A 27,838-nucleotide genomic window follows, 5' to 3' on the forward strand; every position below is an offset into this window, starting at 1 on the left:
TCTTTGTGTATCTCTCCTGTTTGTGCAGACCAGGGTGCTGCAGTCCTGTTTAGTCCAGCATCTGTTCCACAAAACTTTAGACATGAAGGCTCTAAACGCTCACATTCATGGAGTCCCAGGCAGTGGTCTTTTGTTTTTTTGTACAGGGAAACATCCCCCAGCTGAGTGACCTAAACATGGTCTTCGTATTCCACTGACCCTCTGGAAAACTGTGTTATCCCCAAAGATACCTGGGCTTTCCTGGCATGGGTTGCAGGGCAGTATTATCATTATTTCAGAGAAATATCATTAGACCTGTGCTGTCATGTCTCCTTGGCAATGTGAGCCATGTAGGAGATACATGCCTCCTTCAGGCATGTTACTCTGGACTATTCAGATTGCTTCATCATTGATCTGAAGTTGATGAAAGAATGAAAGTAAAAATATTTTCTCAAGCTGTATTGCATATGAAGCACCTCTGGTTCTGTGCAAGCAAGAAATTTTCATGTGTGCTGAAGATGTGTACAAGACCATGATGGCTTTTTGTTTGATTTGGTAGAATAAGAGTGTGGAAATGTTTGAATTTAAAGAGAGGGAATAAAACAAAGAAATTTAAAGAAAAAAGGGAAAGTCATTTTCCATTTAAAGTTAGCCATGTTTTCTTTGTCTTTCCCTTTTTTCATGGCCTCGACTTTCTTTGTATACATGAGGAAAGGGGAATCGAAATTACGTGAGTCATCACCAGGAAACACACACAATGCTAAAATAATTGAAGTTTCAATTTTCACAGGCCACAGTCAAAATTGAGGTTTTGTTAGGAGAATGATTCTCAAGCCTGTATTTGGCTGTGATGCTCTCAGAAAGAAACAGCATCCCTGAGTTTTAGATCATTTAAAAATCAAACAAAGCAACCCCCGCATCCCAAGGTTCAGAGTTATATTCAGATATACAGAGTGTGGTACAAGAGGGCAGACAGTGAACTGAACTGGACACATGAAGGCTGCATTGACAATCAAAGAAATCCATTTTACTTTCTTCTTTTTTTCTTGCCTTTTTTTTTATTTCTGTTCCTCCCAAGATCTATGACATACAAGTCTAGATAAAAGCGAATTGTCCAGAGTATGGATGTGTAATGATACGTTTGATGCTGTGTCTTTCAAAATATTACTCTCAAACATTTTTCCAGTATATCCCTTTATCCCTTTTCTGAAGGGATACAGATATCAGATATAGTTGCCTTTTCTGACAAGGGTAGAAAATACACATGCAAATATTCCCCATATGTAAACAGCTCTTTTATTCCTGGACAAAAAGTATGCTAAAATTAAGCTAAAGCTTGAAAGTATGTTTCAAGAACTTAAAAATAAATGGTAATAAAGCTGTAATTATCCCCTAAGCTACAAATACAGTAAATAAGTTAAAGTTAATTTTATAACACCTGCAAACTTACCAAGTATGCAAAGGGAAAACAGAAGCAGCCAAATGACTTTAGCTTCACCCTGTAGTAAAACTAAGCAAATTTAGTTAGAGAATAATGATGTTTATAGTCCTAGATTCATTTGTTTAAAAAAAAGAGCTTATTTTTTCTTTTTTTAAAATCTCATTGTCTTATGACTCTATCCATTGCAGAACAGGGAAATCCAGGCTGTACATGCAGACCTCAGCTCATCTATGAATAATACCTCCTGAAAAGGAAAATGAGACTACTGTTAAATTAAATGTATTAAAGCTGAGGGGAAAAAAAAGGCATTTTAAAGGTCTTATTCCTCCATACCTAGCATACAGATTACATATATTCTTAATCTTCGTTATACGTTTTATTAAAAGGTGTAATCTTGAATCATTTAGAAGTAAGTGTCAGCATTTTAATTTAAAATTTCTGCGAAATATGTTCATTTCGCATATAAAATTAACACAGTGTTCTTGTGATCATGCCTGCTTAAGCAGATTTGTTTCTTGATTGATAGAATATTAGGCAGGTCAGGTTGGAAGGGCTTGGTGTACACTCAGCTATCACTTCTAATAAACAGTAATTTCTTTGTTTAGTGTCTCTGCATTTTCTTAATAATTATCCATGGAAAGCTTTATTCACTCTTATATTTTGCTAATTCTGGAATAATCGTGCCACACTTGTTTCTGGACTAACTCAAGTGATTTCCATTTTACTTTGCCAAACAAAAAATTCTTTAAAGCGTGGAAACATTAGTCCTATTTCCTAGATTTAATTCTTGGTTTTGTTCAAATTTTGGGATCGGTTGCAAAATATATTATTTTCATGAATATATAGTAATGAAATTAGATTTCTTTTTCTAAATAAACTGAAAAGTTGACCCTTCCCTCAGATCCCAGATCTCCTGTTAGTCAGCTCTGAGGTGACAGTGGCTGGGGAAGAAGAGCAGTGTTTTAGATATTAAGCTATTTTAGTTTTTTGGACTGAACATTTGTCATGCACCTGGAACCAGCTAGAAGAGAAGGATTCATGTGCCGTGGTCAGTGGCTGGACTTGGAATACCTGAAGGTGTTGCTTAGAGGATTTTCATTAGGGATTTGCAAACATCCTCTCTGGAGGCAGCTTTGAGGTGGAGTGGTTTGTCTTTAATGACTGCAAAGCTGAGAGGAGCGTTGGCCATGTCTGAACTGGGGTGCTCCAGTCAGCTCTCCTGCCTGTACTGTGTCATCCTGAGGTTCTCAAAGAAATTCCATTTTTCCAAATAAAGCAAGGGAAAAGATTCAGTATATTACCCATTAGCCTCAGTTACACGTGGTTTTAGTTCTGAGGTTACCTATACTCATAGTCCTTACCAGGGCATGTACATATTTTTCTCTCTAAAACCAAAAGTTTCAGTAAACTGTGTGACTTTCCAATTTCCTTAAGTGGATTTTCCAGTTGATGACAGGTAGAAATTTCTCTGAGTTCTCTTTTACTGTCTTGCCCTTTGTGGCACCAGTGGCTGGTATGCATCACAAAGCCACGTGGCAGGAGATGCAGCTCCTGTCACTGGCTGGTGACGTGGCCTAACCCTTCTGCTGGTAAGAAGCCTGGACAGGTATCTGTGGGCTCCATTTCTGAGCAGACTTGATGCCTCCTTGTTTGAGAGAAGAGTTTCTTACCTCTTCAGGATCAGAGACCCACCTAACAAAACGTGGTGGCAAGACTGGCTCCCAGTTTTGCCCAGGAGGTGCAGCAAGTCTCTTAATGCCCTTCTTTAAATGTGGATAATCTACATTTTATGCTGCAGAGTGGTTCATTCACAAGTGGAGTGTATGAATTTGAAAATCTGTTTGTTGTACCTGAGGAAATAGTTGCACTTCATGCTTCTCCTGGTCTGTGTGTGGACAGCCAAGTATTAGGGACATTTTAGAACCTCATTATGAAGAGGATTGGGGGGTTTCCAAGAATACTGTTTATGGTTTGCTTAAGGTTATCAATTGTGTGTCAAATAAAAAGCTCACTGCAGATGATCATAGTGCAGTACTTTGAACTCATTTAACTCAACATTATTTACAGAATATTTATCTTGGTTATGGCAGTTTTTGTCATACAGCAATATTACTTCTCCATTATATACTGCATGTGACCACCATATAAGTTTGATAATAAATGCTGGGAAATAAAAAACTGAGTAAGTGCCTCAGTATGATAGCAATTCCCATGTGGTGGGAAATAATGTCATAAACTTCAAATTACCTTTTAAATAAATGTTTATGTCCAACCCATCCATTAGATCATAGCCTGAAGGTCAGGAGGATCGTTTCTTCATCTTTCACTGTATGCATTATGGTTGCTTTTTTAGGTGTAAATGATGTTTTTAAATGAAGAATGGATCTTGAACTATACACAAACAATGGCTAGACATTACTGAGTCGCAGCATGGCAGAAATAGCCTCTGCTACTCTGCTAAATATAGAAATGCAGCAATAAATTGAATTCATTCTTAGAAAATATTTTTAATGGCTGAGACAATACAGAAATACAGCTCATGTCATTCTCACAGTATGAAGCTTTGACATTTTAGTGAAGTTTCAATTCTAGTTGTGGTTTGGTAAATGTCTGATTTGCAAAATGCTTGTGAGGTAAAGATTTTGGAGAGGAAGGCAGAGCATACCTGAGAATGCAGAGACGTGTCCAGGTAACAGATACTGTATTTATGAGGGTCTGAACCACCTAGGGCTTTGTGCATTTGTGAAGAGTTGCCAGCTCAGTAAGTGCTGTGGGATGGTGTGAAACACCCCACACTCTGAGACCCCACCATTCCCAATGCCTTTCGTGGAAAGGGAACATTGATGGCCCATCTCAAGGCCAAATTCCACATAAAGTTATTTCCCTGCTTTGAGCTGGGCATCCCTTGTCCGTATGTCCTGGAGGAACCCACATGGCTCCCCAGAACACCCCCTGCATCAAAGCTTTTATATGTGGTGTTCTTGAACGTGTTATCCCTGCAGTGCAAGGCTAGAAACCCCAGTGGGAGCTGGAATGGTTGGGCTGATGGGGAGGAGGCTTTGGAGAAGCAGAAGCTGTGGCTGTCCTGAGGTGTGAATGGGGATGGGGCAGGTTCCTCAGCCAGGGCTGGGCTGCCTGGGAGAGGGGGAAGAAAGAGCTCTCGAGGGCTGTCAGACTGCTCTGGAAATAAATTCAAACCAAAAACCTCTGTTTTCAGGGAGGGGAAAACCCATTGTCATGGAGATTCAAAACTCCAGTCAAGAAATTCAGTGGGTTTTTTTGCTTCAGCTATGATTTGACTTTCCTGTTTACATTAAACATTTTTTACGGCAGAGTGCAGTGACGTGGTTGCTTTGTTTGAGGTATTTGACACTTACAGCAGTTCTGGGAATGATTGGTTTGGTTCTATATATGTCAGGAAAGAAATATGTTAATATTTGAGATCAGGTACATTTTTTCTTAACATATTTAAATTTGTTATGATTCTCAACTTCACCTTCTTCCACAAGGACCATGAACATGTTAAACCTAATTTTAAAACATTTCTTAGTACCATATTAAATACTTTAATATTTACTTGTCCAAAAAGATATTTTTTGTTAGAGGTTAATCTATTCCAGAACCAGTTGTCTATAATATTGTTTCTTTTGTCATTATAATTCATGCAAAAGTGGTACATTAATTTCTTAGAGATCACTGGATCTCAATTCTTTTTTGTTAGCAGAGCTCTATAATCCTTTCCACAGCAACCACTTGTAAAAGCAGAGGATTATGACTTGAGGCAGGATACGAACAGCAGGAACAGATCAACTTAAAAACAAAGATCCTGTTTGAGTACAAATGCTATTGTTAGCACAGAGTTGGGGTGAGTCAAGTGGCAGGATGTCTATTAGAATATAATAAATTCATATCAACGCCACATGGCATGTTAGCCACAAGACACATCCTTCTAGCAGTTGTGTGATAGACCTCTTATTTTTATACCTTTACTTATTATAGTTTTGCTTAGTCCAGTAAACCATTCCCTCTGGGAATGGCTGATATCTAAACATCTGAGCAGCTTTTTGGTTTTCTGTAGATTTATTTTTCTGTCTAAGAAGTTTCCATTCTGTTATACTTTTCCCAAAATCTGCTAAAAGCAGGGATTTGAAATTATACTGCTGCAAGGTCATTCTGAGGTTAGTAATAGTCACTGTGGTCTGTTGATATCTTTTCTTATGAAGCGTGTGATCCTCCAGAGAAAAGGAGAAAAAGAGTTTTTTTTCTTTGTTCCTATATATTAAAACAAGATATACAATGACATATTTTCCTTTATTAAAAATTCTTGTGTTTAATACTGGTAGTTTAATTGATGTAACACCGATATCTGTGACTCAATTCAACATATTTTTGAAATTTAATTTATTTTTCTAATATTTTTCATGTTAAGGTTAGTAGGAAACTACAAAGGTACCTAGTGACAGAATACATACTACTCTAGTGTGGAAAACTGCTACCTTTGGTAAAAATTAGAAAAACTCTTTCATGGCCTAGACAAAATTAATAAATATACAAAAATGCAGTGATGGAGTCAGGTAGCAGTTTCACTCGGAACAGTCTTCTGTACAATTATTCCAATTGTATATTCCAGTCTGGGAGAAAAGAATATTTGGAGGGGCTTTAATCATTGTCATGTGGTAACAAGAGGAGACTCAATACAATGGTTTCAGGGAGTTTGTTTGAATGCTGGCTGCTGCATGGATTAGCATCCCTCTTCGGTGTCCTAAAGTTTGCAAGATTAAAAAAAAGCCACAAACATAGTCTTAAGTTATATTTTGAACTCCTGTCTGAAAAGAAGATTTTATTGCAGTTGATAAATAATGGTTTTCAGATTATCCTGCAGCCCATCACTTGGGCTGCAACTGAATTATCAATGAATAAGAAAACAGAAGCCATGGCATTCCAGTGGTATGAATTTTTCAGCCTGTATTATTTTGTTAGCCTGAGGCAAGAGATTGTGCCCTTTAGTGCTCGTCTCTGCAGAATGAGTAATCTGAGACAAATGTACCCACACCTTGTGTGCAATGTGGCCACATCCCACAGACTCACCACTCTCACTGCGTGGCACAGGCAGCCAAGGACCTCTCATGGACAACAGTCATATGTTAAAAAAACAATCATTTCATTACAGTGTCTGTGATCTCACCACCACGGCTGATTCTAGCAGCTTTACAACATGACAGTGTAACTGTGGGTCTGCTCATCCTGTTAGAATCAGAATTTTATGCTATCAGGAGTTGGTTTTACCAGCAGGATTTTCTGTTACCTAACCAGAATTCTGTATATTTGCACGAATTCTATGCATGAGAGCAGCTGAAAATACGTATTCCCAGTGCTATCTATTTTGGTGTTTCAACATGACTTGCATTAGTGTGTGTGATAGCTTGAATTTTCTTTCTTCGCCAAAGCTGCTTAAACAATACAATGACAGATTTCTGCTTTTATTCTTCGTTAATGTCATTCTTCATCCTCTCTGCCCCACATCAGGGAGGAAGTGTTGCGAGTTTGCTATTTTAATGAAGAGAAATGAGGCATCTATCAACTAGGATTTACACTGGAGAGCACATCAATTCAGCTGCCTTCAGCTTGCTGAGTTTGCATATCCAGGGCCAAGCAGTGCTCTCAATTACTCCTGTGCAACCCCATTAATTTCAGGAGGTTGTGTGGTTCAAAAGTGGCTTTGCAGAATGGGGGGCAATATTAGGGAGAGGAAAAAGAATGTATCTGTTGGAGCAGTCAGGCTCCAAAATACGATTTTTGGTTATCTGTATGAAGTTGTGCTTGCAGTCATAATTGCACTTTTGAAAGGTTAGGGTAGTCATGTAGTAATTTCATTGAGCATCCCTTTGTAGCCGTGCTTAACGGAACAGACAGCCACCCAAAAATTACTGCAGCGAGGGGAAAAACACTTCCAGCCCTGGAAACATACTGTAAATCACACGTCTTCAGCAGACTCTGTCCTGTGATTGCTCCTGTTACAAATGCCAATACAGTAGTCCAATTAGAAATACAATTTTTGGTTTATTGAAAAGGATCGAATTACAGAATTTCGGCAAAACCTCCCCTAACAGAGTTACATTGATGATTGACCTGGGGAATCATCAAGGGTGAACTGAGACGCAGTATCTGGCTCACTGCCGTCCCCCCTGAGTTCACCAATTGGCCTGGTTCGGGGCTTAGATTTTATACACTTTATTCCGCCTCTATCAAAAATGCCCTCATAGTCCTTTTGTTTTTAGGCTGGTTATTCTAATTTGTAGTCGTCTCCAGCTTAGCTGAAAAGAGTTTTCTCCTCTGCTGTGAGGTGTCAGTTTCTGGTTTCCCGTGAGTGAATGGACACCAAAGTTTATGAATGGAAAGAGTTCTTCTGCGGAGATTTGGATAGTGATGGCACTCTGATGATGTCACCAGTGCTCTGATGATGGTGCTCTGATGGCTCTGCCACCCATGGGGGAAGGACTGATTGCTTATCTTAATGTGTCCTTCTTTCTGATGCCAAAGAGAAGGCCAGGGTTTCCCGTAAATCCTTTGTCTCCTTTCTAAGTGGAAATTCCATGGTGGTGCCTGCCTCTGTCTCAGTGAATTCCAAGGCAGACTGAAACTAAGGCTATATTCTCATATAACATATATACAGCGGTTTTTATAATTTCTAACACGCCATAACCCATAAGACCACGCATTAACATCCCGTATTTTTCACACTGCTGACCGTGGGCTGTTTCCTCTCTCGCTCTCCTCTGCAGGAGCTGTGCCGCCAGCGCATGGCGGTGCGGGCCTCGGAGCGCGCGGAGCCGGCGCACGCGTCGCGCATCAGCAGCGTGTCCTCGCAGCTCAGCGATGGCCCCGCCGCCAGCCCCTCGGCCCGCAGCAGCACCTCGTCCTGGTGCGAGGAGCCCGTCCAGTCCAACATGGACATCTCCACCGGTCACATGATCCTGGTAAGGACCCGCCACCAAACTCTGGGCACAGCTTTTGGACAGAGACCGCTTTGAAATGTCTTTTCGCAGGTGGAAACTATTCCTGAGCTTCCTTGGTAATCTTAACCTTGTGTAATTAAAACTAAAGGCATTTCTATTTCCATTTCTATTTCGTTATATTCTATTTAATTATATTCTATTTCATTGTATTCTATTTCGTTATATTCTATTTCGTTATATTCTATTTCATTGTATTCTATTTCGTTATATTCTATTTCGTTATATTCTATTTCGTTATATTTCGATTTTCTTCTCTTGGGAAACGTTCTTTTATCTTGGACTCACGCACTGTTTGCATGCTTGGTTTTAAGAAAAAAGGATCTGTGCTCTCCTCTTGTCCTATTTATTTGTTTACCTCAGCTTGGACAACTGAGGAAAGCTGCCAAATTTCTGATCGACTTGCTGCTTTTTCTCATGTGTCTCTAGTGTGTTCAGGTATCTGAGCTGAGAAGGCTGCAAGATTAGTGATATGGAGCAATTTGTTTCTGTCACCCATAGAAAAGGACAGGGATCTGAATTTTGAGCCCTGCCTGGATGTTTGGGGTTTTTTTTTGTCCTTGGATTAATTTCTTCCAAGCTAGATTTCTCATGTTTGAAATGATCCAAATATATTCTACTGATGGAGTCTTATGTTGGAAATCTTGGGTTACTTCCAAGCACAGCTTGAGACCAGTATCAGTGTAGAAGGTGGACATATGAAGAGTTTTTTGTGTGTAAGAGTCAGAGTCCAGTGGTTGGGACTGGTGGAGCTTGTTTCTGTCCTGCTGGGAGAGCTGTAGAGTAGCTCTTCATTCTTTGTGCCTTGTTTTCATCTTTCCTTAAGTATTTACTGTCTCTCTAGAGTGCATTGACATTAGCTGAGTAGAAGTTAGGTGGTGATGAAGAACTTGACCAAAAGTTGTGTTATTTTGCTTTATATATTTGACTTCTGCTTTTACCTAAAGTAAGCCTTTCCAGTTGATAGTTTGCCATGCTTTTGAGAACTTCTCTCCATCATGTCATAATTTTGAGTCATAATTTTTAAACTTCTTTCTTTTTCTGGATTTATATTTGAAAGTACTATCTTCTGAGGTGTTTTTCAAGTTCTTACAAGCCAGTGTCACGTAACAGAGCAAGGAATGAAGGCAGACAAAACCCAAAAACCTAATTTGACCTCAGCCAAATTACTGACCTCCCTCAGCCTTGATCGAGTCAGCTAATAAAACTGAGCAAATGCAGGGCAGGGTTTTAAACCAGATGCTTCCTCAGAGTATATCATCCCAAGTAAATACATCTCTGCCATCCCCCCCCTCCAAAAGTAATTAATTATTATGTTAATATCTGGTAGACAAGTGCAGTTTGGAAGGGTTGTTCCCATGACAGAAAACCATTTGTTACAGTTTTGACTGTTCCACTTTTGCCTTGTCATAATTAAAATTCACTTGATTTCCTTTCATAGTTAAGTAAAATACTTGGGGCTTGGGGAGCGAGGATGGGGAACCCCAGACATTTCCAGTTGCCCAGCCTCAAAATAAGTACAAATTCAAAAAGTTCTGCAGCAATATATTTGTATGGAAATAAGAGCAAAAATTCCTATGTAGATGGAAATATGCATTTAACATTTGCAAACAGTTTCAACTACTTCAAATTGAGCAAAATTGTTTTCAGTGGTATTACTGGGAAACGTAAAAAAAATCATCTCAAAATCATGCTTTAAGGAGAGAAAGTTGCCTGTGGGAACCACTTACTCTGGCTCTGCAAATTTCTGCAAAATTGCAAGAATTGCCTTCATATGGCAATAAATAAACTTTAAAAAATAGATTGGTCAGGATCACTGTTCCAGTGTTGAATGTCTATAACTCAGTCAATCCTGTTTAACCCTGGATGAACTCATACATGTGTTAACTATCTAACAGCAGATGTTGTATCTTGGATGGTGAGGGTTCAAAGAAGGGTAAAGAAATGCTGTAGTGGTTTGAGAGTGCAAGCCACACAGAGAGAGGAGAAAACAGTTAATTTGTTAAATCTAACCTGAACAAAGAAAAATCAGTGATTCAGGGGAGTCTGCCTCTGTGCTGTGGCATACAGGATGGGGAAAAAATGTTCTTAATGGACTCAGATGATAGAGTTAGGAAGAAAATATGTGCTAGCATGGAAAGGATGCATTTAGCTTTGCTATCAGGGCAAGCCTAATAGGAGGGTCAGGCAGGCAGTGGGATGTTTACTTAGGGAAGCAGTTAAACCATAAATACAAGATCTGCTGAAGGCGAGGCTGGGTTAGGTTTACATGGAAGGATCAGCATCTCCCAGCTACAGCACAGAAGCAGAGGATTGGGCTTGATCATGTTTTGTGTCACTGCGGGTCACAATGAAACCAGAGAGCTGACCCAGTTTTATGTTCTGCTCAAAAAGAAATGCACATCTCTGTAATACCTTATTTACCTGGATTTCTCTCCTTCTGGGGATGCTGTGGCTTGTTGGGCCTCAGCAGCAGAAGCAGCTCTTCAGAGGTGATGTCCTCCTCCATTTGTCTTGCAGATACAAGTGGAGGAGAGCAGGAGACACTTTGCAACTTCTCCACCATTCAGTACAAGACATTTTTCAGTTCTTCTCATTTCCCTCTGCCACAGTCCTCTTACCTTTTAAATTCTGTAGATATGTTCTTTGAAAAATATCTCAGTGCCCAAAAAAAGCAATGAGAAATATTAGCAAGGGGCCTGGTAAGAGTGGCAGATACCCTCTGCCTCACAGGGTAAATGCGCTCACAGGTCTGTAAATGTCTTTTTGAGCTTCACAATGTGCAGTGAAGGGGTAGTTAGCTGAGCTAAGGCTCCTCAGTCCTTTTTGCTCTTCCTGCTCCAAGGGCCCAGGATCTCCCTAGAGAAAATAAAACAATAGATTACTGTGTAAAGTGGCAGCAGGAAATAATTTGTTTTGATTCATAAACAGAATAAAACTTTAATGAAAATAGTTTAGAAGTGTGTGACTGCTGAATGACTCCATGTAATCTCATTCAGAGGTAACATTGGTCAGAAATATTTCTGTAAAGCTGTTTAATTTGCTGGAAAATGCTATCAGTCATACCTGCAGTCATGTCTAAGTCACCTCAGCTTAGGGTTTAGTGTTAGCCCATTGTTTTAGTGCTCGAGGTGTGCAGAAACCAGGAATCTTGCAAGCCCTGTGGCTGTGGGGCAGTGTCCTCACTTAGACTGAAACCTTTCCAAAGGGAAAAATCCTGCATTTCTGCCACTTCCCTGTGCAGGGAAGGCGCTGCCTCCACTGCTGACAGCACAGGGAGCTGGTTTGAGCTGTTGGCAGGAGGAAGCAGGGAGGGCTCAGGAGGCCCAGAAGGACAGCGATAACAACATTCAGAGGGGTTTTTTTCCCTTTTCACTGTCTTTTTCATCACATTTCTAACAGGAGGGTGGCGCATATGGCACATTTTGATTCTGTCTTTCTAAAAAATCCAAGCACTTGGAAAGTGTAATCAGAGGAGAATGTTTAATGCAGTCATGTTTGTGGCACTGGCTGGCTGGTTTCAGCACGAGCAGCAGCTCAAGATGTGTGCCCTCATTTTGGTCACCACTGGTTTTGCAGGAAAACATCATTCAGAAGGTCGTAACAAGGGAAAGAATAGGAACTTGAATTTCCACCCTCTTTATTCTCATGTGAATGTCTATATTGCAGCTGACAAGAGAAGTTCTAGTAAAGGGCAACAATTCTGTTTGCAGTCCAGCAAGAAAACCAGAGAGGGTTTAAAAGTGATCAGGAGAGATTTAGTCTCTCTAACTTGGGCTCCTATATTTTAGGCACTTAAAGAAGTGTTGATGTTGACTTGAGTCCATAAATTCCCCCTCTAGCTGATGAAGTGAGTGGTTGGCTGTGAAGCCTCCAGAGAATTAGGCAGAGTGGATTTCTCTTGAGATGCCTCCTTTGTGCCTGCACAATCCAGTTGATGTTTGCAGCTTGCATGAAGGAGTCCTGTTTGTGCTGTAGCACAAATTCAGCACCAAGGTGGATTAGATCCTGTACCTACTTCATGTATTACCATGGTTTTTTGGTTAAAACAATCTTTTATGAGGTTTTAAATGAAGAACAGTACTGCAAGAAAGGAATGTATGCTTTTGATGAGAACATTATAAGGTTGTTATCTGAATACCGTGTAAGACGGGGAATTTGCAGAAGCAGAAGTGATTTTCTGTGTTTTGCAGGTTTTTTCCTTGTAAAGACAGATGTGCAAAATTTGGAGCATTATGCATAAATTAGAATTTCAGAAAGTGTGAATTTCAAAAGGTCTTTTTCAGTATTTTTTGTAAGCTGAAGTCTGAGGAGTCTTCTCCCAGAGGGTATGAAACTGCTTTATGTATTGGAAATAATAATAATATGTGATCGTTTGTGATGTGCTTTTCAGAAGAAGAGTAAAGTTTCATGCTTGGGTTGAATGAGGTGATGGGAACAGATGAACTAGAGCCCAAAATCTATGGCCTTTTATCTAGGAGATGTAAGTCTGCTTAATCCCCTTGTCTTTGACAATATGCCTGTAGAACCAGAAGGACACTCACCTCAGAGGAGTGAAGGTTGGCCCCGTATAGAACTTTCTGCCAAAGTCCTGGGACAGGTTGTGTCCCAGAAGGTGACACAGCCTCAGCTGGGGACATGGGGTGGGGGCCTGGTGCTGCTGAAATGGGCAAACCCCAGGTGCTGAATTCTGCATCCACTTCAGTTTTGATGCTGAATCACTGGCAGGATTGCTGTAGGACTGCTAGGGGTAAAGAGGAGGGAACAGTTTCCAAAATTAAACCTGGGGGGTTTTGATAATACTGGTATCCTGTGCTCCCTGAATAGTAACTTTCTGAAGGTTTCTTAGCAATTTCCCCCCTCACTCTCATTTTTTGATGTGATTTTTTTAATGAGCTCTATGGGGGTGCAACCATAGATTTTTTTTTTTAATTGAATATGGAAGAGTGTAGAACTGAGTGACTGAAGACACGTTGCAACAAAAAAGGTGTTTGCTAGATCCTGCACCACATTTTGCTGAAATTCCTTCTTTTTATCCGTAAAGTTGCAATGAAACTGTGAGCAAAAGGCATCTAAACACACTTCTCTAAATGAAGAGAGAAGCTCCAGCATGTAAGGACAAACAGCACTGAGCTAGAAGCAGGTGTACTTTCCACCTTGACCTTAATCCAAATACACACTGAACATCTCCTGAGCGAAGCAGCACGCAGGGCATGAGTGCAGTGCACTGCCTGGGGACACAGATGCTGCAGAGGTGATTAATGCTGGCAGGGACAAAGGTGAGGAGTGCAGCTATGGAAAACAAGGTCTTTGTCACAATCGTTTGTTTGATTAATAAATGGGTTCTAATATTTTTTTCCTTTTTACACAGTCTCCTTCTATCAGCGTTAATACCTCTTCGTGCATCTCAGGAATATAAATACCCTGTTTAAAAAAAGCTTGCCACTGAGAAAATGAAGAAAAAAAATCCTCCCTCACATGGGAAGGGAAAAGAGTCAGTGGCGAAGTTTAGCTAAAAGCATAAACTCCTTGCACATGTGTTAAGTGGATCTAAACCCAAACTTATCTTTCAGCTGTGCCAGTATAAACAGTTGTAGATGTCTCACAAAATTAAGTCCCAAGAAAGCTTTGGCCCTAAAGGCCATTTCATCATGAACAGTTGGACAGCAGGAGTCACAAGGGAAAGGGCTGTTGTGTATTGCATTACTCAGTGACAGGATAGCCAATATCCCAAAAAAGACATAAACACTGTGGATGGGAAAATCTTTACCCATCTCTCCCTGAGTTGTCATGCTTTAGGGACAGGCAGAGCTGGCTGCCTCCTGGAAGACCTTCTGCTGGTGAAATAGTGTTTATCCCTTCATTTTACATCTTTTTTTTCCCTCCCTAAATGTTTAAGTTGTTTTGAAACATTTGCCTGTGTTTGTTTAAAGCTGGGCCCTGAGATACAAGAGCAAAGAAAAGCTGCGAAGAAAAGCGAAAAAAATCTCATGGCATATGGAAACAGCTCTAGTAATAGAGCCATAAATCTAATAAATGGATGTATGTACTACATAGATTACATCAATAAAACTCAGAAAAAATATTCATGAGCACGTTACCCTTTGATTCTTCCAGTTATTTGTTTCATAATAAGTTGCCCCCCATTTTCTATATTAATTTTGTTGAATGGGCCTTAGGAAATAATGACAGTTGCAGAGTCAGTATTAAATAGAGAAAAACATTCCTCTTGAACATGGTATGAAATGGACTTCAAAATCTTTTTTTCCCTAAATTCTTCCATGCCAGTTGTTTTCCCCTAATGTATTCATGATTAGGAATAACTCGCCAAATTTCTGTGACTACATCTTGCTCTGTTGTTTGACTGTAAAGTGTTTATTCCAGCTTTGTTTAAGCTGCTCTGGTTGAACACTTTTATCCAGCTTACATCATTCCCTAAGGCTTTCAGTAGAAAGATGAGGAAAACATTTCTCTTAATATTCTAGAGTTCTAATTTTAAAAGTGTTACATTGGGAGAAATATGTGACACAAAACTAGGTTATGCAACTATATGCACCAAGTAAAAAGAAAGAATCATTTTCTTGGCTGAAACAAACCTTGGTGGCTATCTGGACTTTCTTCTGTTTCACCCAGCTTTCTTGCATTTCTAGAGGACATCCAGGTAATGTCAAGGCAAGACAAGTATCAGCTGTGGCAAGTAGCAATAGATGGGGATGTCATGAAAAATACCTGAGTTTTGATACTTCAGTTTGAAGGAAAGGAATGTTGTTGGATACTCAACTGTTTCTGAGAGTCTCATGAACTGTGGAGTCCCCTGGAGATGAACATTTGTCTAGGAGATCTTGTCTTTTGGCTCCAAATGCATCCTCTGTGATGAAGTGCTCTTGCTGTATTTTTCCTATTGTGCATGCTCACGTCATGCATTAAATCCTTGATAATGCATTGTAGCACATACAGCAGTTATTCATATTTTGGATCTAACAGGGGGAAATGCCTGTTCAGAAGGATACTAGAAAGAGGGATTCAGGAAGACTTCTCAGGCAGGAGACACAAGATGATAATAAACGTTAGAGTATTTCTGAGCTGGTGGCAGAGTTCAGATATGAGAAGGTGGTGAGTTTTGACTCACGGTGGGGTAAAGAAATTACTCACATGGGTTGCTAGAATGGTGAACTGCTAAGATCAAATGACGTGTGGTAAATGGGACTACAGCTTCAGAGCTTCTCAAAATGTGTAAGAGTTCAGGGTGAAACAGGACTTGCTTCATGATACTTCCAAAAAGACATACTATCAGCACTGTGTTTTTGCACTGCTGTGCCAGTTGTAGTTTAGAGTGCTTGGGAGGCTTCCCATCAGTATTTTGGAGAGCTCTTTCTCCTTGTGTGGCCATGCCAGCAAAAGTTGTTGAACATGGCCTGGTTATTTGTAATGAAGACAATTCAGTCCCTCCACCAATTCAACAAAGTTTGGTTATGCTCATCTTCAGGGCAGTATTGAAAAAACTTATACTTTGCTTTCTGCAGCTCCTTCTGGGATTAGACCATAATTTGGCAGTGTTTTCTGAGTAAGGTAACAGAATTTGGGTGGTATTTGGAAAATTTGATGTGTAGGACACAGACAAAATGCTCCTGTGATGATCAAATTTTGCATATGCACCCACGACGCAGCTGTGGAAACATTTTTAAATAAGGAGATAAGCATTAAAATAATCTGTGAAGTTTGCTTGGAAGTGGATGACATAGTATTTGCTGTTCAATAGATGAGGACTTTTTTACTTTTTGGTCAAAACCAGGTAAAGTATTCCACCCTCAAATATTACATCCCTACCCCAGTATATCTTTATAAAAGATATTATTCTACAGAGTTTGTCCCCTTTATGTAACTGTCCTTTTGTTTCAGACCAGAGTAATATCTTATTTTTTTCCTAGTTGGCAGCTCTCCCTCAATGCTGTCATGTCTCCCTTATCCTCTTCTCCTAAACTCATGAGCTAATGCTGTTTTAGGTTGCCAAGCTGGCCAAGAAAACCCTATTCATAGCAAGGGAGAATTATGAGTTGCCTCTTGTTGCTGGCTGTGTCGGACCCTTGCACTGAGCTGAGAATAGGAGGAGGGGTGATAAACTGCTCAAAAGCATCACCTCCTCCCAAACACAACCTGCCATTGCTCTAGGAATTATCCTCTGGCCTTTTTCTTTCTGGAATGATTGTGAGGGCTGATGTCCAGGTCCTCAAATGTTTTTGTCCTTTGTGTGATCAGTAGTAAATCTGTCAAGGTTTGTGGAAGATAGTTTCTGGATTTGACCCATCTTTAAAAAAAATTTCTTTGACTATGTATCAGAGCTGTGTTATTTTTAAGATGATTTATGTGAAGGTTTGCCACCTTCTGACTGGGCTGTTTGTACCAACTAAAATATTCCCGTGAACACCCAAAAACCCTACTGCACGTAGCAACTGAGCTCTGGTAGCTGTCAGACTGCAGTGGATTGAAGCATTTTTCTGTACATCTTTTATTAAATATGTGCACATGCAGCACATTTGTTTAAAGAAAAGAGAAGATGACAATGTCTCCTTTTTGGATGCATTATATTTGTACTTCAGCACTGGAGAGAGTCTGGTAATTATAAAGCTGTAAAAGCGATTTTATTTTAAAATTATAAAGGTACTGAACTTGAGAAAACAAATGCAGTCAATTATTTACCACTGACTACTTCTTTCATTCTCTCTGTATTTAATTTAAGTGGACTTTAGCTGGTTGCAAATAAAAATAGTAAAGGACTAGCAGTGCACACCATGATTTGTGTTCTTGCTGTCATGCAAATTCACAGAAAGAAGGAAACATATTAAAGAAATTTGATAAGACCAGGTGGTCTGAGTGAATAATTTCCCTTTCATTAACATATTCCCCTTATTAACTCTGTAATTAATTGTACATAGCTAAGGAAAGCTATGGAAATTGCATTTTGAGATGTATCAAAGCTGACTTTATGCTTCAGACTTCCATGCAATTTACTATTAATGAAGCAAGAGATGGAGGCCCCAAATCTATAATTATTACTTACTATTTGAATGACAAGCAAAGAATTTTATCAGCACAGTTTCAAATGAAAGGGGATTAGCAGCTAATGTTGAAATTGTTAATCTTTCTTATTAAAATAATTTTGACGAGAGTGTTTAGCCTGAAAGAGGTTTCTGGAACATCATTTACCATTAAAACAGCTATTTTCTGAGGCTCAGTATGAATTTGTCTAAGTTTGACAGCAGGGTGCAAATATTTTTTAAATGAATGAATATTTTATGGGAGCTGAGGCTGTTCATGTGTGAGCTGATGCCGAGCTGCTTGCTGTGTGCATATTCCTGGAATGTATGGCAGGATGGTAGCTCAGTATCCATCTCACCAAAGTGAAGATGTCTGCTGAGATAACAAGGGGGAAAAAGCTACAGCAGGAAAATCTGAAATTGAGCGCTGAGATTGCACCCACGGCTGTGTCTGCAGACGGGGGATTAGCAGGTGGGAGCCCAGGCAGAATCAGGCCCTGGATCTTGGTGATGTATTTATGACACAGTGTTACTTCATGTTTATTTAGGCCTTCTTGTACCTTTAAATACTGGTATATTTTCAGGGTTTGTATATTTTTTTTAGTATCATGTGCCTGAGATGACTGTTCAGTGGTGGGTGCTTTATACCCACATGCATGCTTGTGTACAAATGCCATGAGCAGCAATGGTATCCTCTACAGGTATAGAGAAATATTTAGGAACAGAGATACCATGTATACAACTTTTCTGTGTTCATAAAAAACCATTTAGCATTTTAAATTTTAAAACTTTGCCTTGCAATATTTGCAATTTTCGTCTCTTTCAGCAGTGTAGAAATGAAGCTGACAAGGCTGTTTGTGCTCCTTGGGATGAGGAAATTGCAAATACGTACTGACATAAATGGTGAAAAACACAGCAGTGATAATTTATAAAATTTAATTTGCAGTGGTCTCAGCCACATCAGTACTGGAGGAGATGTATGTTAAAGAACCTTTTTAATCTGCCTGTGTCACATTACAGAAAAAAGCTAATGGAAAAGATGCCACATGTCTTTGCCAGTGACAAATTTTACCAGCAGAATGGATAGAGATCATTTAAATGCTTTAAGACATGATTTGCCTGAATAGATGGACTGTGTATAGAAGTACCATCAACACAACAAAGCCTCATACACCTGCTCTACCATGGGATTACTCCAGGCTTTACCTCTGTGTGGAGCATGTGGAACTTCACTAGGCTCACCCCAAAACCTGCAGGTTACAGAAGGAACCTTTTATCTGTAGTTCTACAATGTCCTTGGAGCAGTCCTGCAGAGGGAGTACCATTGCAGCAGGAAGAGTCCTGAAGTGTACATTCACTTCATTTATCAGACAATACCAAAGGAGGTTTAGATTAAACGTAGCAGTTGGTAAATACCATGCAGTAACAATACCCAGAGAAGCACTTTCAGCATAAAATCATGTTTTGTGTGTATTGTAATTATGTATTAGGTCAAAGGCATCAAGGGTGCTTCTTCATCATAACAAACTGTGTAGACTGTGGCAGTAGGAGACAGTCACCATGCCAGTGTGATAGGCTGGGGTGGACTTAAAAGGTGGAATTTTTCCAAGGATGAAGCTCATGCAGAATCCAAACCCAAAGCTTTTCTAAATGCAGGAGTATTTCTGATGCAGCTATTTATCTACTGCTTATTTATTATCTATCTGCTGCTGGGAAAGGCACCTGGAAGGGTTGAATTTATTAACCACAGCAACCTAAGCTGCCCAGGGCAGTGCTGGCTCACAGCAGAGGAGTGTCCTGCTGCCCCTTGGGGATGTGTGTGTGTAATACCTGCCTGAGAAAAGTGCTTTCTTCATTGCCTCCTTTCAACTTTTGGTATCTTTGTTTGCATTGGACCAGTTTGATTGGAAACATCAGCAGAGTGTCTAATTTCTGCAGTAAATGTACTGATGGTGCCTCATACACTATTTCTTCTGGAAGTCCATTAATGGGTTTTGTGTCATTTGAAGTTCTGTTGTAGTCAAGAAAACTGTGCTACCTGAGGGTATTCACCAGCCTTCAGCTTACCAGATGTGTGTCTTCATAACTGAATTTTGAGAAGTTTTGCCCTTCAGGTAGGATTCTGGGGCCTGATAAAAAAGTTTTGATTAAAGTCACCAGGATCCTTTCAACTCACTTCAGTAGCCAAAAAAATAACAAGCCAATGCTTATATACTACTTTTGATCAATAGATTCAAAGCTCTTTTTAAAGGTCAATATCATTATCTTGTCTTTTTAGCCCAGGAAACTCAGACACAGACTGGGAAGCATCTTGAGCAAAACAAACCTTAAGGTTGGAAACAGAGCCAGGAGCAGACCCCCATTCTCTGGTGTCCCAGTGCTGTGCTCTCACAATTCATGATATTGACTTCAACAGAAAAAGGATTGTATCAAAGGATAATATTTTTGCCCTTTTTTGTTGCTCATGACTCTTTTTTTAAGACATGAAAGTAAAAAGGAATTCTGGACGTGGGTTTGTCAGATTTCATTCTGCAGGTTTAGTTTTCACCTCATTATCTAAGAGCAAAATATTCCATATTTGGAGAGCTGTCTGAAAGATATTGAATACATATTGAAAAAGCTTGTGAAAACCAAACTGAGGATGTGCAGTCTATAGTAAATAACTCTGTGATGGAAAAGGATGCCTTCCACACATTTTTTGAGTCCCTTCTGAATTGATAACAATTTTCTTCAAGAATATATGCCCAATATGCTAAATCTTTAGCAATCATGCACATGCACCAAAGTTTAGGTTCTTTCTGTTTAACAGTCAGCTGTACTTCTACTGTCTACTCAGAACTACTACTGTCACTCCCTCAATGTATTCTCCTCGTTCAGCAGTTGAAGGGAAGGCTTCCAAGGAAAAGAAACAGCATGCAAGGAAATGTTGAGACCAGCTATGACCAAAATTTGTTTCTTCCCATAGCATTTAGCTGTGTTCTGGTTTTTGTTTTTCTGACTTCCTTTGCAGTATAGTGTCTTCTTTCATCATTTCACTTCTTTGTTGACCTCTGCAGTCCCGTCTTGGCTTCTTCTTCTGTCCTCTTTCACATTGTTTTTCCCTTGTTCTTATTTTGCCCTCTGTCACTTCAAATATTTTCATCTGTGGATTAGACCAGTGTTCCTCAAACTTCTTTAAAGTGTTATCCTTTACTGGCTTCCATGGAAACCCAAGAGTCCCAGGAGTAGGCAGGATTCAGCTTGTGCACTTCTAAAGCCTTTCTACCATCACTTCACAATCCCCTTTGAATGCTTTCATGAGAAGAATATTTGAGAATCACTGAGCCAGGCCAGCGTCAGTTGAAAATCCCATGGTGCCCAGATAAAAGGTTACCTGAAAAATGGGACACCTCCTCCAGATTTGGGAGCTGGGCAGATGCCAACTGCATCTTTCTCACAGCCAGCATTGCTGATTCTCCTCCTGCATGTTGGTTCAGCATGGCTGTGAGTGTGACATGGAAGGGGTAGGGCAGAAGTGTCTTCTCCCACAGTCATCTCTTCTGAGTTCTGAAAGGGCTTCTGTGAAAAAAGAGTTTCTTCATTTCTTACTGTCATAAAATCATAAAGTCGTTTAGGTTGGAGGAGACCTCCAATATCAAGTCCAACTATTAAAAAATCAGTATTTCATTCAACCTGCTTTCTGAGCTGTCTTGTGTAGTCAAGCTCTTTGTTTTTACTATTGCTCTGAGTTTGTTCTGCATCCATGGGCCTGACAGTTCACTTATTGTGTTGCCTCTCTCTGTGCAAACATGGAACTTCCTGGGTAGTGGACATGGTTCCAGAGTGGTCTTGAGTGCAAGGATGTGGTCATTGAAGCTGTTTGTGGAGTTTGAGGTTTCTCTTCTCTGTTACAGGAGATTCCTAAGGAAAGGCTGATTATCCAGTCTGTTCTTTTCCTGCTTTTTCTCCCAGGTAACCTAATGGTCACTTGTGCTCCTATGCATACCCTGCCTCTGGGCTCTGGGTATAGCATGAATTGTGAGAATTCTTGGATTTCATTTTGTGCATTCTCAAGTTTCTACAACCTCTGTGTGTGTTTATGTACAAACTCTATCAGTTCAATATTTTACCTTGCCCCACCACGCAAAAAACCCCACCCAAACCCACACTGAGAGGCAGAGGGGTTTTCCTTTATGAGTTTAATCTTTTTTCCTGGAGGAGAACTTTTTGACTTTTATTCACAAGTTTAAGAGTAGCAGTAAGTAAGTACTTATTCCTTTGCTTTAGCAGAGGTATGATGTCTGTAAAAGTAATATTTTCCTTTCTGCCTTCAAGATGGCCAGTGTCTAACACAGTGATATTTTTCCAGACTTATCTATAAATCACATCATGTTCTGTATCACTTGGTCATGGTTGCCTGGGTTTTACTGGTCTCATTATCTCTGTACAACTTGACCATGCTTGAAGAGAGGATTATTTTTAAACATGACATTTTCAAAATTCTTTATTTATCTCTTGGTAATTTTTATATATATAGTAAAGGAAGATGACTATGCAAGTGCTCTAAAAAGAAACACAGACTGTAATTCATTAAAATTTAAATTTGAAAATACAGTACCCAAAAGGGAACCCAAATTTAGATGCTTAATTGAGTTAGCAGGGCTATGAAAAGAAGCCAGAATTTGGTTTTGTGTTTTCAGCCAGGTAATTAGTGTGCAGTAATATATTTTTAAAGTTTTCACTTCAGACACACAACAGACATATAAATGAATCACAAGTATGTCTTGGATTGTAGTATGGTGTTAAAACATTAGTAAAAAATGAAGTGAGAAGGGATCATCTGAAAAATTGATTTAATGTGTAAGAAGAAAATAGCAGTTTTCTGTGAGGCTGGTGTTGGGTGTCAATATTTATCACAAAGAGTCAAAGGACTTGATTTGTATATTTTTGTTCAGTTTTCCAGCTAGTTTTTGATGCTTGTGCTTTTACATTTTGAGAAAGCTACCAGAAATGCTTCCCAAAATGTCTCAGTTGATGAATTCAGCTGACACTCTCCTTGGCGCCAGTTCCCGTACTGCAGAGCTGTCTTTAATGGGGACGTTTGGGCTGAGTTTTCTCTTGTTTTGGATTTATTTTTGGTTTTAAGAAATGTCACAACATATCCCATGCTGTGAAATAGCAGTATTTGGCTAAGAGGTTTAGACCTTAATTTTTTGAAGCAATATTGTTCCTTTTTGTGAAGGCTATTTATTATTTAATATTTTTGTAGTGCAATCTACTATAAGAAGTACAGAAATTTTAGAAAATGCTTCTGGAGAATTCATTTTTTACATATATATTATTTACCTTGGCATGTCTTTATATAAACAGCATTCAGCATGTGCATAAATTTATCTGCTCAGCAGACACTTAAACCATGTATTCCTAAACAAAATCCCCAACCCAAAATCAGTACTAATTCCATCACAGTCAAAACATTTGGCATACTTGTAATAACAAAAATGTCATCAGATACGGATTCATTAATGTGTCCTGACTTTTAGCCATATCTATAAATATGATCTTGGGGTAAAAAAACAGCTGTCAAGAATATTCCTGCAAAAATTAGTGTTTTAGGAGTATATTCTGTGACCCCGGGGAATTGATTTCAATGTTTCTTCCCTTTCACTTCCCATCTGTGAAGCAGCAGTGAGCGTTGCCTCCCCTGCAGAAGTAATGTGAGCACTTTTAGACAGTTGGACAAGAAGGAGCTATAGAAATACAGGGATTGTAAGGGAGCACATTATATTCCTTTTATGGCAATCATCTTCTCTTTTTTGTTGAGGTTTATTTAAAGCAAAGTAATTGCAGGGGTGAAACTTCATAGGCATAATTTAGATTTCAAGAAAGGGGGTAAGGAGGAGGAGATGAGGGTGGTTGTATTTTAAGACCTAGATGACACCATTAAGTAGCTGATATTCCTTAAGAAGGGATTCCTTGTAGAGTGAATTTCTTTATCTTCTGCTATATTTAGAGAGACAGGTAGAGTAAATATTTAATAATTAAGCATTCCATTTTTAATGTTTAACTTCTTAGCTGCGTTTCTTTTTAGAAGTATACCTGCCTCCACCATTCCAGCTGAAGCAACGCTCAGCCTCACATACATTTTCCAAGATTCCCTCCAGAGATGGCAACCTGTGTCAGTCCAGCCCAGGCTGTATCCATCCATCTCACTGGGATTTCATTGAGCACCTTTGGCAGCTGGGAGCTGTAAGAAAAGGGATTAGTAAGTGTTTGTGTGACACAGGCTGATCCCAGCACCTGCTGATTGGATTGAAGTAATCCTTTTACCACTTACAAAACTCTATTATCAGAGCACTGAGAGAGGCAGAGATGGTGATGTACACTGCATCGAGGGTGTATTAATTTAGGCAAACAGAGCATAGGCTGCCATCTAACACACTTGTGAGTTACAGCCATTTTTGCCAAAGCTGGACACTGGTCCAGTCTGATACTGCTTGTGCAAAGGGGATGCTTCCCTAGCAGACCAGGAGCAGTAATTTAACATCATTTGAGATGGCATGCTGAAAGCACAGCTGCTCTCTGTGTGCATGCTTAGGGTGTCCACAATGAGCTTTACATCTAAAAATATGAAACTGAAACTATGGAATGTCATTTCTATTGTTGGCTGGTATCACCATGGAAGTTAAATTATTTCCGAATAATACAACCTATTTGAAGCAATCTAGGGATATTATTCTCAACCACACTGAATAGTTGCTTTGTCAGTGAATTGCCTCCCTCTGGCTTTTTTCTAAGTTTTCCTTCATCACCTACCATATTATGTATGATATTAGTAGTATTTCATGCCAAATTACAGGTAGAGCTCTATAGTATTTTTCGGTACATAACTGAAAAGCTTCTAAACTATTTTTTTCACTGGTGTAATCATGTCCTGAGAAATATGAGAACTATTAGATCAAAACACATCATGGTAGTAATATGGCTGCAAACAGAGGAGGAAAAATAATTTCTCAGTGTCTTTTGCAAAGAGGAAATACAAATTCCTGAGTTTTTATTTCCCATGTTTTTTCATTTGTGGTTGCTGTAAACAGGAGATCTGGGATCATAGTTAGAAGGACAAGTTAGAAAAAAGAAAGGAGCCTTCAGCCTGAAATCCTGACTAATCAGAGGATTGAATCCTGGTTCCAGTAAAGCCGTGGATGCAGACCACTCCCCAGGATTGAAAGCATGTAAGACTTTATAGCCAGATGGTAATTTACTGAGATTTCTTCCAGATACAAATTCTGTGAGATGCTGTCAATGAGCTGCCACAACAGAGTTTTTCACTTTATATGGCTATATAAGCCAAATATAACTAGCCCAATAAAGTCACACTTCTTTGCAGATAATATTGAAAGCTTGATATTAAGGATTAAAGCTGGTGTTTCTGACATTTATGGATTGGTGCTTAAGAGATGGAGCTGGTCTTGGTACCAGTTACAGGCTCAGAATTATTGGGGGTTGGTTGGATTAGAGCAGCAGAAACAACTGTGGGACTTCCATGGAACAATTAACTGTTGGAAAAAACTGATTTTCTTAACATGCTACTTGATGGAAAGACTGAAATTGGTTGAGATAGTGCATCCTCTATTTATTTAAGTTCTGCTTTGCTAGGAGGAAAAGTAGGGAAGTAAGACCCCAAACTTCAATGTTACTATAAAACCATGCTGGGGAGTGAGAAATGCTTAAAAGGACCTGAATATGGCTCTGAGTTGTAATAGTGACACTGATCTCAGGGGGCTTTATTGGATCAGCTCTGCACAAGTTGGGGTGCACCAAAATAGAAGAATAAAGTAATGATTTTATAAAAGAGGAGTGAGGAGCAGGAAAAGAGAAGAGAAATGAACCTTTCTGTTGCTATTCCCCGAGTCCAGACTCCAGCCTGAGAAGATAATGGAGCACATATTAAAAAAAGAGTTGCTGATTATCTAGAGAGAGATTTTTCAAGGGCATAAAAGGAAAATAAATGTAAGAGTGTCATTTAAGAGGATGGGGAAGGCTGGAGTCTTTCCTTTGTGTTTTTGCTAATCTCTTTCACCCTTTTCATTGGTAGCTGAACAATGATTAAGAATATGCATAATTTTATAAAGAACAAATCTTGCCTGATTGGTTTTTATTTAAGTAAAACTACAAAACCCAGTAGATGAAGTGAAAACAACGGATGTAATACATACAGATTTTAATAAAGTCGTGACACTGTCTCATGAATAGTTAATTGAAAAATTAATGCCAGGTTTTTAGAGGACAATTATGTGGATTGAAATGAGGCAAAAGGTTGATATACAAAACGTAATGATTGAAAGCTGTCTAGGAGTGTCTGGCAGAGTATAGGAATTGCTCTTAGATCCAGTTATCTTTAACTTTTTAAATAATGATGTGGAAATGAGTAGAAGTGACAATGACTTTCATCACAGTCTAAATTTCTGCACAGGCATGATGACAGAGGAGTAATTCAAAAGTTTGAAAATGTCAAACCAGAAAACACGTACAACAAATAAATTATCCTTGAAGAAAAGCGTCACGAGAAGACATATCTATAATTTGCATAGATCCATTGATTCATGATCTGTGAAGACACTGGAATATATATAAGCAGAAATTATGGAGAACAGCAATATCCTGAGCAAGCACACTAAAGTTGAAATAAGTGACTTGGTAAAAATGAGTAGCAAATTAAGTTTGAAATAGAAAAGCAATATTGTTGACATCGCTATGAAAAAAATCTCAAATGAGAACTAGTGTTCCTCATTGAAAATATTTGTATATTTCCAGCTATACAGTGTATAGTTCAGAACAGTTAGAATCCCAAGAAGTAGTAATGAATTATGCTTCAGGCTTCTACTTTAGATAGAGAGCAGCCAAATGTTAGAAAGATTCTAGTGAAGTACAAGAAATGACATTATTTGAAGACCTGAAAGCAAGTAATCAGATAGGCTGCTTCTGTCTCTGAATTCTATAGCACTGTGAGTAATATGAGTGGGAACAGAGACATTTACTGTGAAGCCACTAATGATAAGGTATTAAGCCAGAAAATGGAAGGACAAAACCATATGTGGTGTTGAAAGTAAATTGGATTTATGTAGAAAAGTATTCCTCTTACATGTAGTCAATGCAATGTGTATTAAGGAACACAAAGAAGTTCAAACAGAGTAGCAAGAATTCTGGGGCATCCTGGGCCAGAATGGTGCAACCCATGAGTTAGCAAGGAACAAAGGCAAAAAAACACCATTATTTAAATTATCTGATAAGAATACAAAACAAATTTTTTCAAATATAGTCTTGTACTGCACAATTTGCTGTACAGTAGCTAGGACAAATATTTTCCTCTGCACTTTCCTTCTGAGGAACCCTGGGAAGCACGACAGCACTGCCTGGCCCTCTGCATCTCTGGAAAAGCAGCAGCAGTTTGAAAGCAGTGGCTCCCACACTGTTGGGTGAACAGTGTGGGTTTGAGAGGTCACCATTCACAGGGATTAAGATAATTTCACATCCACGTCTTCAGCTGACATTTGAAATTCGATTAGACCTGTCAAGGTCTGTCATTTTGAGAGCTGCACATATTTTCACTGAAAGATGCATCCTCAGTGCATCAAAAGAGTTCCTACTCAAGTACTGTATTGAAAGTATGGTGTCAAAAATAATTGTGGCAACTGAATGTCAGGTAATAAAATAGGCATTTTTAAAACAAATATCGTGGCAGATGCAAACCTTACTGTCTCTGAAGAAAGTATTGTTTCTCTTTACCACAGTAACAAGTAATAGGAGAAGAGGAAAAGGGCTCAAGTTGTCCCAGGGGAGGTTTAGATTGAATATTAGGGAAAATTTGTTCACCAAAAGGTCTGTCAAGCATTGGAACAGGCTGCCCAGGGCAGTGGTGGGGTCACCACCATCTCTGGAGGTATTTAAAAGGCATATAGATGTGGTAGCTTAGTGGTGGACTTGGCAGGGCTGGGTTACCAGTTGGACTCGATGACCTGAGACACTTTTCCAACCTAAATGATTCTGTGATTCTATGATTTAAAGATTGACCAGTCAATTAGAACTTAATAGTTATATTTTAAACCTTATTTAGTCACAGAGTATGCATTGGACACCCCTCTTGATAAAGAGTAAAGAAAAAAATAAAAATAAAAACCAAAGTAGTTTGACACCCTATTATAACATCAACTGAGCACACAAGAAGCTCTAGCAAAGCCATTTCCTACCAAAGCCAAGGCAGGCCACTGTCTGCTGTGTTTGCACCTGTGCTCAGGCACGTGGAATCTGTCTTCATATCTGCCACTGGCAGCATCTCTTTAGCCCCTTCATTGTCCCTGGGACAGCTTTTCATCCTCTGGCTGAAAGCTTCC

General features: G+C 39.3%; 1 protein-coding gene across 1 annotated transcript in view; it reads left to right on the forward strand.

Annotated features, from left to right (window-relative positions):
* PTPRN2 (protein tyrosine phosphatase receptor type N2) overlaps positions 1-27,838 on the forward strand; it is a 633,487-nt gene that overhangs the window by 539,743 nt on the left and 65,906 nt on the right. The window contains exon 14 of the mRNA XM_063415765.1: positions 8,203-8,397. Within this exon, the coding sequence (XP_063271835.1) occupies positions 8,203-8,397 (195 nt within the window). The remainder of the gene's footprint in view (positions 1-8,202; positions 8,398-27,838) is intronic.

This window comes from Prinia subflava, chromosome 1 (assembly GCF_021018805.1).
Source record: "Prinia subflava isolate CZ2003 ecotype Zambia chromosome 1, Cam_Psub_1.2, whole genome shotgun sequence".
Classification (NCBI taxonomy): domain Eukaryota; kingdom Metazoa; phylum Chordata; class Aves; order Passeriformes; family Cisticolidae; genus Prinia; species Prinia subflava.